At 35.7% G+C, this 14929-nt stretch overlaps 1 protein-coding gene across 1 annotated transcript in view; it reads left to right on the top strand.

Annotated features, from left to right (window-relative positions):
- USH2A (usherin) overlaps positions 1-14929 on the top strand; it is a 373967-nt gene that overhangs the window by 204065 nt on the left and 154973 nt on the right. The window contains exon 37 of the mRNA XM_054280520.1: positions 11553-11732. Within this exon, the coding sequence (XP_054136495.1) occupies positions 11553-11732 (180 nt within the window). The remainder of the gene's footprint in view (positions 1-11552; positions 11733-14929) is intronic.

Consider the following 14929-nt stretch of genomic DNA (forward strand, 5'->3'; position numbering starts at 1 on the left):
TCCACCAAATCACTCTGCCATTCATCATGTTTGTTTAAGATACCGTATAACTTTTCATCCATCTGCTTTTAAAAATATGCACATGTCATACCAATTCAAGAGAGCAGCCTGACAGCTGATTGGTTATTTCCATGTTCAGATAAGTTGTGTTTAATTCTAGACCTTTTTTTTCCTAATGGGGCCAGATCATCTTAAATAATTTGCAGAAGATTTAAAGTTGCTGTGGGATTTCTTTGGAATGGAGAATGTTTGTTGCCTTACAGTAAAAACAAAATACTGTAAAACAAAATACTTCAGCGAAGGACACGTTTAGTGAATAAAAGCAAGAGAGAATATTTTAGCTGTGATGTGTCTACATTCTGACTTTTGACTTAATTCTGACTTTTGATTCCAACATGAATGTTTTGTAATGCATAGCCTGTTCTTTCATTGCTGTTTATTTCTGTTACTGCTGATACTTCTTTTTATTTTAAGATGATGGCTTGGCAAGGTGTTGGTATATAGTGTGTTCCTGTTAACATTATCAATAACCAAATTGAAAGTCAAGCAAATACTATCACAAACTGATGGAAAAGCTCACTGCAAGTGTGAAGTGTAATTCAGCAGGAGGTAGTTTGGATTGTCTGATAGTGGAGGGTACTTATAATGGATTTTTCCACAGTTTGGCCATGATTTAACAATGTATTCAAGGGAAGTACCTGTATCAATTGGCTTTCATTTTTTAATTCAACTCTTCATTTTTTCTGAAAACCTTTCTCTGTGAATGTGCTTGTTGAAAAGCTGGAAGGAGCTTTATTTGGGCTGCTTTGCCATTCTGTTCCGTATAGGTATGTTGTAGTTTTCCAGAAAAGTATTTGTTTCTAGCAAACAGCATATGGAGATCAAACAGGACTTCAGGAATTGAGGGCTCTGTCCCAGTTCTGCAGTGCTCAGGCTTTGGGCTCAATACAATGTAATGAAATGTTGCCTTGCCTCAAGTCACTTAAGGCCCAGTACTTTAAGGCTTGGGAGGAGCCTTAAAGAGAATTTGGTTTGCAATTGGTTGTTCCAAGCCATAAAATACTAATGCTACCAGAGCACAAGCAGCTTTTCCCTCTTCCAAAGTAGTTAAAGTTCTTGTTATCTGATACACTCCCAGTTCTCAGAGGACTAGAGAGGAAAGAAAGGTGACAGTCAGGCTTATTTCCCTCAAATAGTTTCCTCATTCATTCCTATTTATTCCCAGGTTTGTTCAGATAGAATACAGCGTCATTTTAAATTGCATCTGAGTGAGTGTCTGAAATTAAGTTCTAGGACAGGAAGAATCAGGTACTACCTCTTTCCAGAGGAGAGATTTGGAGGAAATTCTTATCTTCCTGCCTCTTTCAGATGACTGCATTAGCACAAAATTAATCCAAATCTGTGGTCCCCAAGATGTTGTGATGCATTTGAATGTGAGTTTGACCTAAAGAGAATCCTTAATTAACTGTATGTCCTTAGGGAGTTTCATAACATGAAGTTGCAGAGTTATACTCAGAACTCTGTTGCTTATGAATGTAGAAATCAATGTGTGTTATTTTCAGTTTGGGGTTGTTTCTTGAGGGCTTTTTTAATACTTATCATAACTTCTTTTGATGACACATCATCAAAGCTCCATACTTTTCAGCAAGATAGTTAATCAGCTATTTTTGTAAAGAAAAGAAAAACTATCTGCTTACTCTGCTTCTTTAGGGATGGTGTACCAGGAAGGTTCTTTGCAGCCCATTCATTCTCTTGGCAAAGTGGAGAAATCTAACAGCAGAATGCAGCATAAACAAGTAGACTTTTGCATGTATGCATCAGAATGTTGCCCATCAAACCTTTTTTAGTTTAATATTTACTATATATATGATTAAATAGAGTAAAACTCAGACCATCCATTCATTTAACTTCTATAAGAAAGTTCCTCTTACAGTCTTGAACTTGGCACAGTGTACCCAATACTTTCAGTAACCTTTCCAAACAGAAGTCAAAAAACTAGTGTTAAGATTCAACCTAGAGCAAAAGGCAATGACTAGGGGACTGCACCACCTGCAGATGGCAACAGAAGTGGGAAAAGGAATGCTGAAGCCCCTTGAAATTCCTAGCCTGTCTTGTGCTGAAGGCTTGAGAATTAGGAACACAAGTAATTACAAAATGCTTACCAACTTCTGCACCAGAAAGATAAGCTCCACACTCTCACTGTGAATGTGGGACCCCTTAGCTGCTTTTCCAAGCCAGCTCTTAAGGAGATTTTTCATATTTCATCCCCTTCCTCTCTCATTTTGTTTGTCTTTTTAGTTCTAGCTACAGACCTACAACACTACTCCTAAAGACATACAAGGGGGAAACAAAGAGAATGCATAACTCATTTTCAAATAGCCATATTTAATCTGTTTACCAGAGCAGGAGTTTTGGGGTATTTTGCCTTGGAATTGTATGGCATTTAAATTTTGATCTGCCTGGCTAGAAAACTCACGGTTTTGCATGCGCTTCAGGATGATTATTGAGTAGAGTTTAGTCAGGCTTCAGTAGGTTTTGAGCAGCTTCACAATGCACCATCTAATAATATAATTCCTGTCAGTATCAGGTATGCTGTTCTTTTCCTTATACAGGTGTCTCTGAGGAAGGCAAAATTAAAGTCACTCTCTAATTCCTACATATGACCATTTCTTTGGTGAAGACTCTAGCATCAGACCACAGATGGTGTTTTGATTGATCTTCTGCATCACTGTATTCCCATAGTTATGTTTTTTGTCACATGTACATTGTCTGTCTTGTACTTTGTAATTTATTTGGTTTCATGTGATAAAGCTGACACATGGGGCTGAACCCCATTTTTGTGAAGAATGTATTATCAGTTTTTAACAGGCAGAAATTCCTAGTCACTGCCTATAGCAGAATTGGCTCCAAGACTGTTTCTACTCCCTTGGAATAGTCTAGGGAATAATAGCAATCTTCTAGAGATGGCTCTGGTAAACAGTATTGAGTAAAAGGGAATTTGCTAATCAGTTTTCCTACAAAAACAGTCTTTTAGTTAATGAATGTCTTCCAGTGTTTTAACCCACATGAAGACTACATTGACTGTGCTTAGGTATCTATGGTAACTGCTAAATGCAAAAAAACAATTTATGGCATTAAACACAATATGATTAATGTCAATGACTTAACCCAAACAAGATATATACAATCTGGCTCGAGCTTCCACAGATAAAAAAATTGAGTTTGAATATTTCTATGCGTTGGCTTTAAACAAATAAGCCTCTCTTTAGAGACCAATATAAACACCATCTCTTTTCTCCGGCAGAGAAAACGTGATGAAAACTGGGATTTGAGAAGATTTTTTAAAAGTTTTTCTTTGCACTTTATAGGGGGAATCAAATTATATTTTGACTATGTAAGTTTCTAGTGTGATATCAGAAGGATCATTATGATTGGTTGTCCTTTTATAGGGAAAATGGTGTGCACTTGATGTGGCTGTTTGTGTAACTCCTCATGTTTTCTGCCCTAAATAGTCTAGAGGGAGGTAATTTATAAGTAAGTACAACAAACAGTCACCTGAGTAATTCTGTGGTTCTTTCAATCTACAAGTGCATCGCTTATGATGCCTCATGAAAGGTGACTGGAAAAACCAAAAGAATGTCGTATGTCAGACAAAAATCCTAGATCAAGTTTAGAGCTTCATTCCTTCCAAAGTATTACAACTAACTGTAATGGCATTTGACAGTATTGACTTTTTTTATATGACTTCTTTCGGCTAACTCAGCATTCTGAAAAAATAAATAGTGTTCTCCCTCTGTGATTGAAAGGGTTAAATAGTACCAATTCATTACCACTCACAAAAGGATTTATTTTCTTCTCATAAATCAGTTTTATTCCACATTTTTATTATTCCCTTGGGTCAGCTGCTCCAATTGAAATCAATACAAGTGCAAGTGACACAATCAATCTAGATATTTGATTATGGATTTGAGACTCCAAGTTCTGCTCTGTGTGTTTAGCTAGTCTCCTTCTGATAGTGTCCCTGGAGAATGGAAAATTCTTATTGGCATCCATGAATTATGGGCATAGATTCAGAAACCAGATACTGTGATAATCTCCATTTATGTACTGCTGCAGCTAGAGAAAGAATGTTCTAACAATGGAGAAGCAAACTTGATGGTTTAAAAGCTAACTCGTTTTGATTCTTTTTTACTGTATAAAGTCCCTCATGAAATAAACTTGATAAAGTCTCATAATTTGTCTATAAAACCCCTCAAACAAAATGGATGAAATCAGTAACTATATGCTCTGTCGTTAGTTTAAGATTGCAAGTGCAGCAAATGCTTTTGATCTTTGACATCTCATGTCGAATGTGATGTTTTCCTACTTGGATTACTTAGCTGTGCTAGAACACTTCCTCCTGTTTGTACCAGGATAGCAGTGCTTAGACACTGGAAACCTTTTTGATTTCCAGATAAACTGGTTGTACTCATAGAATGTTTTCCAGAGTTTGGTTTAGGTCATGAGCTGCATTCTCACCGTGTGTCTCTAAAACACCCTGTTACAGTGTGCAGTGTAGGGGTTCCAGGACTGATGCCTCTTGGTGCAATTGCAGAAGAATGGAGTTAAAGTAGAGATGAATACAATTACAGCAGAGATTTAACACTATACTGAACACACTGTTATAAGCACACTGTAAGATCTAAATGAGACTGACTCAGCTGCAAGACTCATTAGATGTTTCTGTGTTTATGAGAGAGTAATGAGAAAAACTAAAACAGTAATTAAAATCAAAAAGGTTTCTTCTTGGCAGCTTCATCAAAAATTACAGAGGTTTTTTAGTCCAAAGCCTCATGGCACTGAGCTGAAAGCTCCAAAGGGTAGATGAGACCACACACTGAAGATTCATTCATTCCTGCCTGCCACCATGACAAAGCCTAATCTCAGCTGCAGTCATTAGCCATCCATGGGGTCTGTGCTAACTTTCTTGTATGAGCTCTCACATCAAGTTGTGGGCTTTATTCATATTTAAGTCTGTAGAATTAATGAGCACATAAATGCACATTACTTAGTGTTTGTAACACTAATAATCACTTATTTCTACTGACAGGAACATGCTTTCATCATAATGATTACCCCTGCTTTGCCTTAGGGTTCTTGAAGTGCTCTGAAAATTTTCATAGAATCATATAACAGCTGAGGTCAGAGAGCACCTCTAGGGAACAACCAGTTCAAGCTCTCTTCTCCAAGCAGGGTTACTTGGAGCACATTGCCCAGGAGAGTGTCCAGCTGGCTTTTGAGCATCACCAAAGTTGGAGAATCTGAGCAACTTCTTCCAGTGTTTGACCAATGTCATAGTAAAACAAGGATTTTTTTATAGGTTTAAAGAGAATTTCTTGTATTTTCTGTATGTTCTCATTTGGTTTTTTTCTGCTGCTGTACATTGCTAAGAAATGTTTGGCTACTTTACACATTTTTAAGATCCTTCCTCCTCTTCTTGAGGCTAAAAATCCTCAGTTCTCTCAAATCCTCTTTGTGTGGCATATTCTTCAAGGCTTTAATTATCTTTGCATGGACTCCACTCCAGTAAGTCCAGATCTGTGTTATGCTGGGGATCCTGGAGCAGGATGAATTCTCCAGATGTGTGTCACCAGGCTGAATAGAGAGGAGAAATCCCCTTCCAATGTCAGTCAGACAGTGTACACATTCTCTATGTCTCAAGACAATCTAAGATAGCTCTACCAAATCTGAGTCTGTAAGAAGCCTCTTTGAGTGGTGACTTGAATACCAGTCAGAAACTAATTGTCAGAAACTGGGTCTTCTATGTTTCATATTTCTGCTGCATATGCCAACAGAGATTTTGATCTTGTTCTTCAAATATTTTCCATTTTTCAGTTTTAAAACTAAAGACTTCTTTTAATTCCCAGGGGAAAAGGAAAAAGATAAAATTTTTCAATGCAGATAATGTGAAACTCTTCTTATTTACAGGAAAATTAATATTTTGGATTCATAATTTTTCCAGTTTCCCACAGCTCTTTTAAATTCCCCATTTTTACTCATTCAGCAACTCTCCTAACCCATGAGAGTGAAGTTTTTGTGTGTTAAGAGAGTCTTTTAAGTTTTGAACTCAGTTTGATGGACTGTGACTCTGATATGTCCATAGGAACAATACATCTGTCAGCTCAGGGGAAGGGGAACAAGACAGTAGTGGTTCAAGACATTGAGGCAAAAAATCAACAGTGTGCCCATCTGGAAAAAAGAAAGAAAAAAGCAAACAAAAAAACCTCCTCCAAAACAGAATGCCAAAACATAAAAAACCAACCCAGTCTCAAAACATAAAATGCCCCAAATAGTTTGTTGAAAAGGTAGGTATGGCATCAAAGCCAAACTGCTTCACAAGTCAATGTAACGATTGAGATGACAATTTGACAATAGTTCATTATTACAGTTCTTAAGAAAAGAGAGTTGCCAATAATGCCTGGGAAGTATTTTAGCTGGTTTTCTGCTGGGCTAATCAAACTAATGGAAAGTGATATTTTTTTATTCTAAATACTCCATTTGAAACAATGAGAAAGGAAGAGAGGTAGAAAAGAAAAGTCTTAGCTGGGAGGAAAGTAGCTTTTGTGGTAGTTAATGAGGCTGAAGAACAGGCAAAACTAACAGGCAAAAGAACACAAAGAAGTGTGCATATTCACAGAAATTCCCACCAAAGATGTGGTGTCAAAGAAACACAAATTAGCTGTGTCTCAAATAGGGACAGAAACTGGTGACAATGAGGATGAGCTCAGAGGAAAAAGGCCGCAAAAATGAGTTCTTGTTTCATTTATATTTTGCTATTCTAATCTTATTAAATTTTTCTGTGACCCAAGGTACAAGGCTTAAACTCTGTATGCTTACAGTAATATAAAGCAGGCATAAAACCAACTGTGTTTGTGATAGTTAACAAAGTAATCTTTGTATAGATCCTCACAAGAACTGTTTCTTGAGCTGGATTTTTGCTACTTTAGTCTTTGACTAGTCTTCTACAGTGGTAATAGTTCTGCTTCTGTCTGCTTGAATATTGTGGGGACACATGTTCTGTAATTTAAAAGAGGTTATCAGGACATAATGGAGCTATATCTAAAGTATGGATTGTTGTTAATCACAAATGCAGTGATATTAATAGAGTTACTTGGTATTTGCCCACACTTGTGAAATATGTGTCTTTCTCTGTTTAATGCATAAAAAGGTAACATCTAAATTTATTACCTTTTCCCTTAAAAACATAAATTTTGATCCTGATGGAAAGAGTACCTTTAAACGTGCCCAGATTTGGGGGGAAAATTTCTTAAAGGTAAGATGAATGTGTTTAGTTTGTATTATTTCTTTGCCATGAGAATGGTTTCATGTTGAACCATTTCCTGCGCTCCTCACAACCTTTGTCACATGAATAAGATGTCAGGATGCTAATGACTAATATACAGTATTCTGTGTCTGCTGATGCTATACTGTACTGCTGTGACCTTTGCAATATTATGTATTCTGATTGGCTGTGCATTTCACCTCTTCCCCATGAGTTAATAAGGCTGTAAAAAGGAGAGAACTTGAAATCGCCAGCCAGTCAAATTACAGAATATTGAAAAGGTCAGAGCAGCACAGCACACAGAAAAAAATTATGGAATATATGAGGCATTAAAATTCTTGTGACAATGATTATAACAAGAATGGAAAAGGATACCCATTTATGTTATTTCAATCTAGTGAACCCCATAGGATGACAGACCCAGGACAGCAGTAATTTACACACCACTGCTTCACAGGAGCTTAATTCACCTATTTACAGGGGTGCTCAGTAACAGGAATGCACATCTGCTTGGGAGTCCCCTGCAGAGTGTCCACTCAAAACCATCCTGAACCTTCAAGTACAGATACTCAACAGCTAGAGTGCTCTATGAAACTTAGCACTTTTAAACAGTGATTTTGAATGCAATATATGTATTTGTGTGTCTTTGTTTCAACTATACATCACTTTTAAGCATATTTATGGATATTCTTTAGCCCTCATTTCTTTATATGAATCTTTTCCAGAAAAACGGACATACTTTGATCTGGTATTAACTGGAAACAGCAGAAGTATTTCTCAATTAGCCCTAGGCAACAAAGTCCTGCAGATAATTTTGGGGAGTTATGGAGAACTGAGCAGGAAGGCTAGTAAAAGAACAAAACCATAACTATGTAAAAATATGGAAAGAGTAAGGAGTTTGGAGAAGCCCTTCATGTCTGCAAAGGATTTAGGTTTTCTTAGGAGGTTATAGAGAATAGAATCTCTTTGCCCTCTCTTGTCAGGATTTATCTTTTTGTGCAGGTGTTTGCCTGCCTTAAGCATTCTTGGTTGTGGTGGGCCATTCATGGGTGTGTAGGAGTTTGTTTTCTGCCCATTTAGGTTGTTCATGTTAACAGAATTGTGGGGGAATCTTGCTTGTTGGGGTGCTGGTGTCGGTTCCTGGCAGGAATTACAAGGCAGAAATGAGGAGGTGTTCTGGTAGGAACCACTTGTCTGAAGTAGAACAATGTCTCTTAGGTCTCCACACTGTCTGAGGTCACTGCTGTTTGGATCTGCAATGGACTCGTGGGCAGCATGGAGAGAAAAACACCCAGGAAAACTGGACAAAGGGAGGCCTCATCCCCTTATACTCACAAATTGGGTCCACAGTGAGGCAGTCTGGGCAGGAATGGCATGGAATGATATGACAGGGTTATCTCTGTATCGCTTTCTGTCAGGCTGAACCTGTGTGTCTGCATTTTCCAGCCCACTGAAAGCACAGTTTAGGCAGTGAGAAGTGGCAAAGCTCCATATTGCAAGTCAGCCACAGCAAGACCTGCATTTTAAAAATGTTCTTCTAATATTTTATTTGCCAGCAGCAGTAACTTCCTTACTGCTGGGAATTGGGATAAAACACCTTTCGTCTGTATAAAATTTGGGCTAGGAAACTTGCAAGTACTCTGTAGCTTTTTATTAGAAGCAATGAAAAATTTTGAGCTGCTATGTTGTCTATCTCATTGTAAATTTGCAAGTTCATTTTTGAGCTGAATAAAATGGTTATGTAATTACATACTTCTCCTAATTATTGGGTAATTATATACTTCTTATAATTGCCAAGTAATCACTCTGCTATAACTAGAATTTAATGTTACAACTAATTGTATAATTACTGTATATTAATGTTGTTATCCAGGCAACTTGGAATAGAGTGTTATCCTTTTAATTCATTTCCTGTTACTCAAAACTGTATTTTTAAAATATAGTATAGTTAGCCATTGGAAGAAAGATTAAAAATAGAATAAAAGTATCAGCAGAGGAACTACACAGTTTCCTACCAGGCTAAAGTGGATGAAATTAAAATATTAACAAGCTAAATCTATACTGTTGATAGGAAAATTTTAATTTTCACATGAATATATAAATTGCTGTTAGACAATTTATGCTTGAGGTTTGACTCTATCCTATGTGCTGATCTGTTAACACTGTATTTTTTAACTTCCCAGACGTTGGAGGTGCAACATTTGAAAATGTGCCTCTTTTTTTCCATAGCAAACTGAGTCCTTAAATGTTTAATGTCACTAGGATCTTAAGGATGTGTATTTCAAATATTGTTGCACAATCTTCACAAATAATAAATCACAAACATTGCAAAAACTGTGATAGATAATAGGAGAAATGTGCATTGTTGGACTGTATCTTCTCCCAAATCACAGGAACAGTTTCCCAAAGGTGCGGAAGGAGGGTTTGATACACTATTTAAAAGCTGAGATCAAGTAATGCAGATGTATTTTTCTAGTTCTGGTTGAGTAGCCCAAGTACATAAGAGTAATCTCTGACAAAATAACTTTGCTTCTGCAGCATTCTATAAGTGGAATGTGTAAAATGTGGTTGTTCTTACATGTAAAGAAGCTTTACTTCCATTGCTGTACCTAAAACAGGATAAACTCTCTCAGGTAAAGTTCAGTGAAATCCAAAATGAATCCATCAAGCTTCATGAAGTCGTTCTACCTTCATGCTACCATAGTCTGTCTGGGTGGTCTGGTGCTAAGGTAGGGTCCAATCCAGGTAGAACTTGAGCAATGAGGAACTAGGCTGCAAGGCAGATTTATAAAAAAGAGTTTTGCAAATCTGTCCCCTTCCCCAAAACCTCAAAAAATAAGCTTTTTGGATGTTACAAATAGAATAACTGAAAATACCAGTGTTGTTCATAAACACCAAAATAAAGGAAGGGCTTGGATTTGTACCATAAGTGAATCAAATTGTTCATAGGAGTGTCCAAATTAGAGGAAAGTCCAGATCTCTCATTCGTGGAAAAATGTAATGTCAGCATGACTGAAAGGTACTGCAAATACACCTTAATGCACATCATAGAAACATGGAATATTTGAAAAATTGTTTCTGATTTAATAGCATTTTGGTTTTAATAGTTCATTTGAAACTTGCATCAAAATGAGTAAGTCCAATGAGTGTCTCTTAAAAATTAATTTTAAAATTGATTTTTCTAGGTTTTTTGTAATTCTGTCTTATTTAGATTTTGTAAAAGACTCAGATGTAAATATTGAATCTTCTAGCTGTGACAATGTCTTAATTGATTTACAATAATTTTACAGTTATAGTCTATTTACTCTTGTTCTCATACCTGTGGTCTTAGGCTTGTGTTATTCTGCTGTTGTTTGTAATACAGAATTTTTATTGACTTCAGTGCGAGAGCTCTCCATGGAGTGATGGATAGTAATAATAATATCAATTGTTTATTTGGCACTTCATGTACTCAAAATATAAGACGATATTTAAGTGAGTCCGCTTGGCTCTGAGATATGTGACTAAGGTCTTCATTAAGTCAAAAAAATGTTACTTGACACATATAATTTTTTATTTTCTAGTCTAATTAGGTATTTTGGAAAGGTTTTGTGGGGGTTTTTGGTGTGTTTTTTGGGTTTTTTAAAAATTTTTGTAGGGTAGAATATTGTCTTAAGTTTGAGATCTTAAAAGGGTTGCAAAGGACATGTAGGTTGCTGTGGTGTCCTCTGATGATTTCAACTGATAAACTGAGTACTTCAAATCCTTGTTTTGTCTTTGAGAGAACTGCAGGCCATGCTGGAAAACCTCTGTTACTGCAGACGACTGTTTGTTATGCAATGGAATTAGCTTATCAACTCCTAAGTTAAGCATTTTTCTAACAAATTCAAAATGTTTTGCCAGTCTTTCATGGGTATAAGAATTATCATTAATGTTTGGAATCTGCAATTATCACAGAACTGTTCTGGAACTTCTCTTCACTGTATATAGCAATCAGCTTTGCAACTGGTTGTTTTGTGTATTGGTTTATTTCCCGAGATTTACAAATGTTACAAACTGTTGGCAAAAGGAGGAGAAATTGTGAATAATAATTTTTCTTCCCAACAGACCGAAAGTGTGTGCGTGTTATTGGTATAAATGACAACTCTTCATTTGAGTAGAAATAGGACTTGGTTCATAAAAACAGTGAATTGTAGCAGATGCAAGGTCTAACATTTGTTTTTTCCCTTCCTCTCTTGTTTTTCCATAACAGATAATGCTAACTATTCTATTGTAAATGATACTCGGATGTTGTGCAGCAGCAAGGAATTCAATGTATGGGTACCCATTAAAGGACTAATTCCATTTTCTAACTACACAGTACAAGTGAATGCCTCCAACAGCCAGGGCAGCTTGATAAGTGATGCTATAACCATAGTCATGCCTCCAGGAGGTAAGTATGAAAAAGTGCTTTTTCTGTGCATGTAACAATTATACAAACACTCTGTTCTACAAAATGTTATTTATTATGGCAGTTGAGAACTGAAGTTCAGAAGAATATGGTTGTATTAGTAGTTCTTACTCACAAAATTCTTTTTGGCTTCTAATTTGTCATTTTGTTCCATTTAAGAACTAGAAAATGAAAGTGCACAGTTATGTAGTTTAGCATATTGTGAAGGTGAGAAGTGCATTATTGCATTATGTAATTCTTTTTTTTTCAGTGAATGGTGGTGTATTCTGGCATGGACAGCTAATCTAGCCCAAGAATATAGAGAGACTCACCTGCATTTTGTAATCTGTTTTAGAGTAAAAGTTGTAAGTGCTGACAAGGAGCACTTACTGGATAGACTTAGAGAATTTGTTTAATAATAGTAATATAAATCATTGGCAATATATTGAGCCAGAATCCACAAAATAATGTATCTGTAAGAAAGTCAATTACAATGTGCTGATTTACAGTGAATTAGGCTGTAAGCCAGTCTGGATATTATCTTCATAACACTTTGAAATAAGAGAGTTGAGCAAATATGCCCTAAACATTTTCAATGATTTTTTTTGTAGCTTTGTTGTTGTTTGTTTTTTTTCAAGAAAGCTTATATTTATAGCTGATGTAGATGTGCTGCTTTTGTATTTTCTTTTCATGGGCACCCTAGCTAATTAGTTTTTCTTAAATAAATGTCAATGTATACAATTAATTTAAGGAAATTTTGAGTTTTTAAGTGAGAGTCCAACAACACTTGTTTTTGAGAGATGTGTGGCATAGCTGTTGAGCAAGAACAATGTAGAGGAACGTACATACAATTTGAAAGCAAAAAAAAGAGAAAAAAACAAAAAGGAAAGAAATATCATAAAACTTAGAGTTCAAAAACTCAGCCGTGAAACAACTTGCTTACAAACAGATGGATTTGGTTTGGGGACTTCAGAAAAGTGAGTAAATACAACACAGAGTTTTTATGACAGATTACTGAGGAACAAAGAAAAAGTCAATTCCCAGCACATTTTATACTTTTCCTATCTGATTGTCAAGCTGCACCTACTATTAAAAAATAGTAATAATACTGCATCTGAGTTTTACTGTTCATTTAAGACTGAGCAGTAAGACACTGATATTTCTAGCTCCAGTGTCACATTTCAGTTTTGCTTAGCAAAATTTGGTAGTGAAAATTTCACCAAATGACAAGGTAAAGGATCTTTAAAGATAAGCAAGGATGTGTACAAGTTTATGACAGCCATTAAGATACACTTTCTTTCATCATTAGATTGTTGTTGATTACAATTAGAAAACTTATAGCTTTGAAATTATCTTTTTTATGACCTTGTGGTAGTTTAAAAGCAATACCTCATTGGTTAAATAGGTTTTAGTTCATGCTTCCTTTTAGTTAATGATCTGAAAACATATTATCCTGATTTACACATAAAATCATGCTGAAAAGCATGTGGCATTCACTAGGATATGTGTGTTTAAGTAGAATTAAATTAGCAGTGAGAGTTATTAAAGAAATCTTCCATACCATTGTCCAGTGGACTGTGATCTGTAGAGAAATGAATAATAAATGAAGCAGTGCATATGAGAGAAGAGCTCTCTCACAGGCTGTATTTTCTCTATATATGTACACATGTACAGACACACACGTGTGTATCTAGGACAATATAGGTTTGCTTTACTGGGATGTTTATTATAAGGAGCCTTTGAGGGTTATACAATTCCATTGCATGCTAAATTACGAGTATAATGGTAATTTTGCACTGGGCAGTGTTCTGTGCCTTCACACTTTCTAAATCATTAAATGAAATCTAGATGCTACTTAAATAAGAAAGATTTTATTTTTTTACTTCAGTGGTCAAGATTTCACTTAGATGGAAGTTTTGTTTGATCAAAAAGTAAAAAAGGTCTCATTATGTACAAAAGCACAGCCTTTTAATAAGTGTTAAGATGTACTATTCTCTTTTCAAGGATACCAAAAAAGTATTTAAGTATTTCTTAAAACTATTTAAGAAATCTACAATGGGGGGACTAATTCATGGAGCTTGATGGAAGATTGTCTGAGAGGGAGACTGATAGAGGACAAAGTAGTATTTCATTTTGAAGTTATTGCTGATCACTGTTTTACAATTATGATACAATATTTTTTTCCAGCATGCATTTCTTTTGTTCCTGTATTTTTTCTTAGCTTTAAAGCACGTTGCACACAATATAAAGCAGACCAAATTTTTAGTGTTACCTGACTGAATATATCTTAATTTCTTATCAAGCTGATTTGCCATGCTTAAAGTCAACACTAAAAGAAAGCTATCTTAGAAATAAGGAATTTATTTTATCTACACTTTCGACTAAAATTGCAGTGCAGGTTCAAGAGTTCTTAGAAAGACTTAAAAAATAGAAACTGAATCCAAATGGTAATCCATAAATATGAAACTTCCTTTTGACCCTTACCCTGTAGTGGTCTGGAGTTACTAATGGGGTTAGGATTTCAACTCTTAATGGGACTCCGTGCATTAGTGTTTGGTATGCATGGAATTCAGCATTCAGTTTAATAAGTGGTTGACATTGGTGATGTCCCTTAATTTGCTTAAATCTAATTGGCTCTTTTATCAGTCAAACCTGTATGGATTGGCAATTGATCAGAAAGGGTCAGCCATGACTGTGCATGTACTTAAATGCTGGAACCACCAGTTAAAGTCACCATTGCATAATAAGAAGCTGAAACCATGAGAACAAATGATCTTCAGAGTCAGAAAGCAAAAGAAAGAGGAGAAGTTTTTCAGGATGTTCAAGTTCAGAACAAAGGCATTATGGAGTATATAAATTTTAAATACACTGCTTTTTGCCTCAAGACTTAAAGCTTTTTTTTTTTCCAGATGAACTGAAATCTTGTCTGAAACTGTCTTTGTTACATCAAAGAACTGCATAGAAAGCTAAAAGAGATGGAAGAAGCATAAAAGGGCATAGTTTAAAATGATTAGTGACAAATTTCATACTGCAGAGGTAGAAGTAAATTTTTTTGAGTTTTATATTTTTTCCAGAAGGAATAAATTTGTTCTATTTATCTTGTCCTAAACTGCTTTAGTAGAAGCTGTAAAAAAATAATATTCTAGCCAGTACTTCACATTAATTTGAGGATGCCACCCAGTAAAAGATCTGGAAAACAA

The sequence above is a fragment of the Melozone crissalis genome, unplaced genomic scaffold (assembly GCF_028551555.1).
Source record: "Melozone crissalis strain CALT ecotype California unplaced genomic scaffold, PUWL_Pcris_2 ptg000027l_1, whole genome shotgun sequence".
Taxonomy (NCBI): Eukaryota; Metazoa; Chordata; class Aves; order Passeriformes; family Passerellidae; genus Melozone; species Melozone crissalis.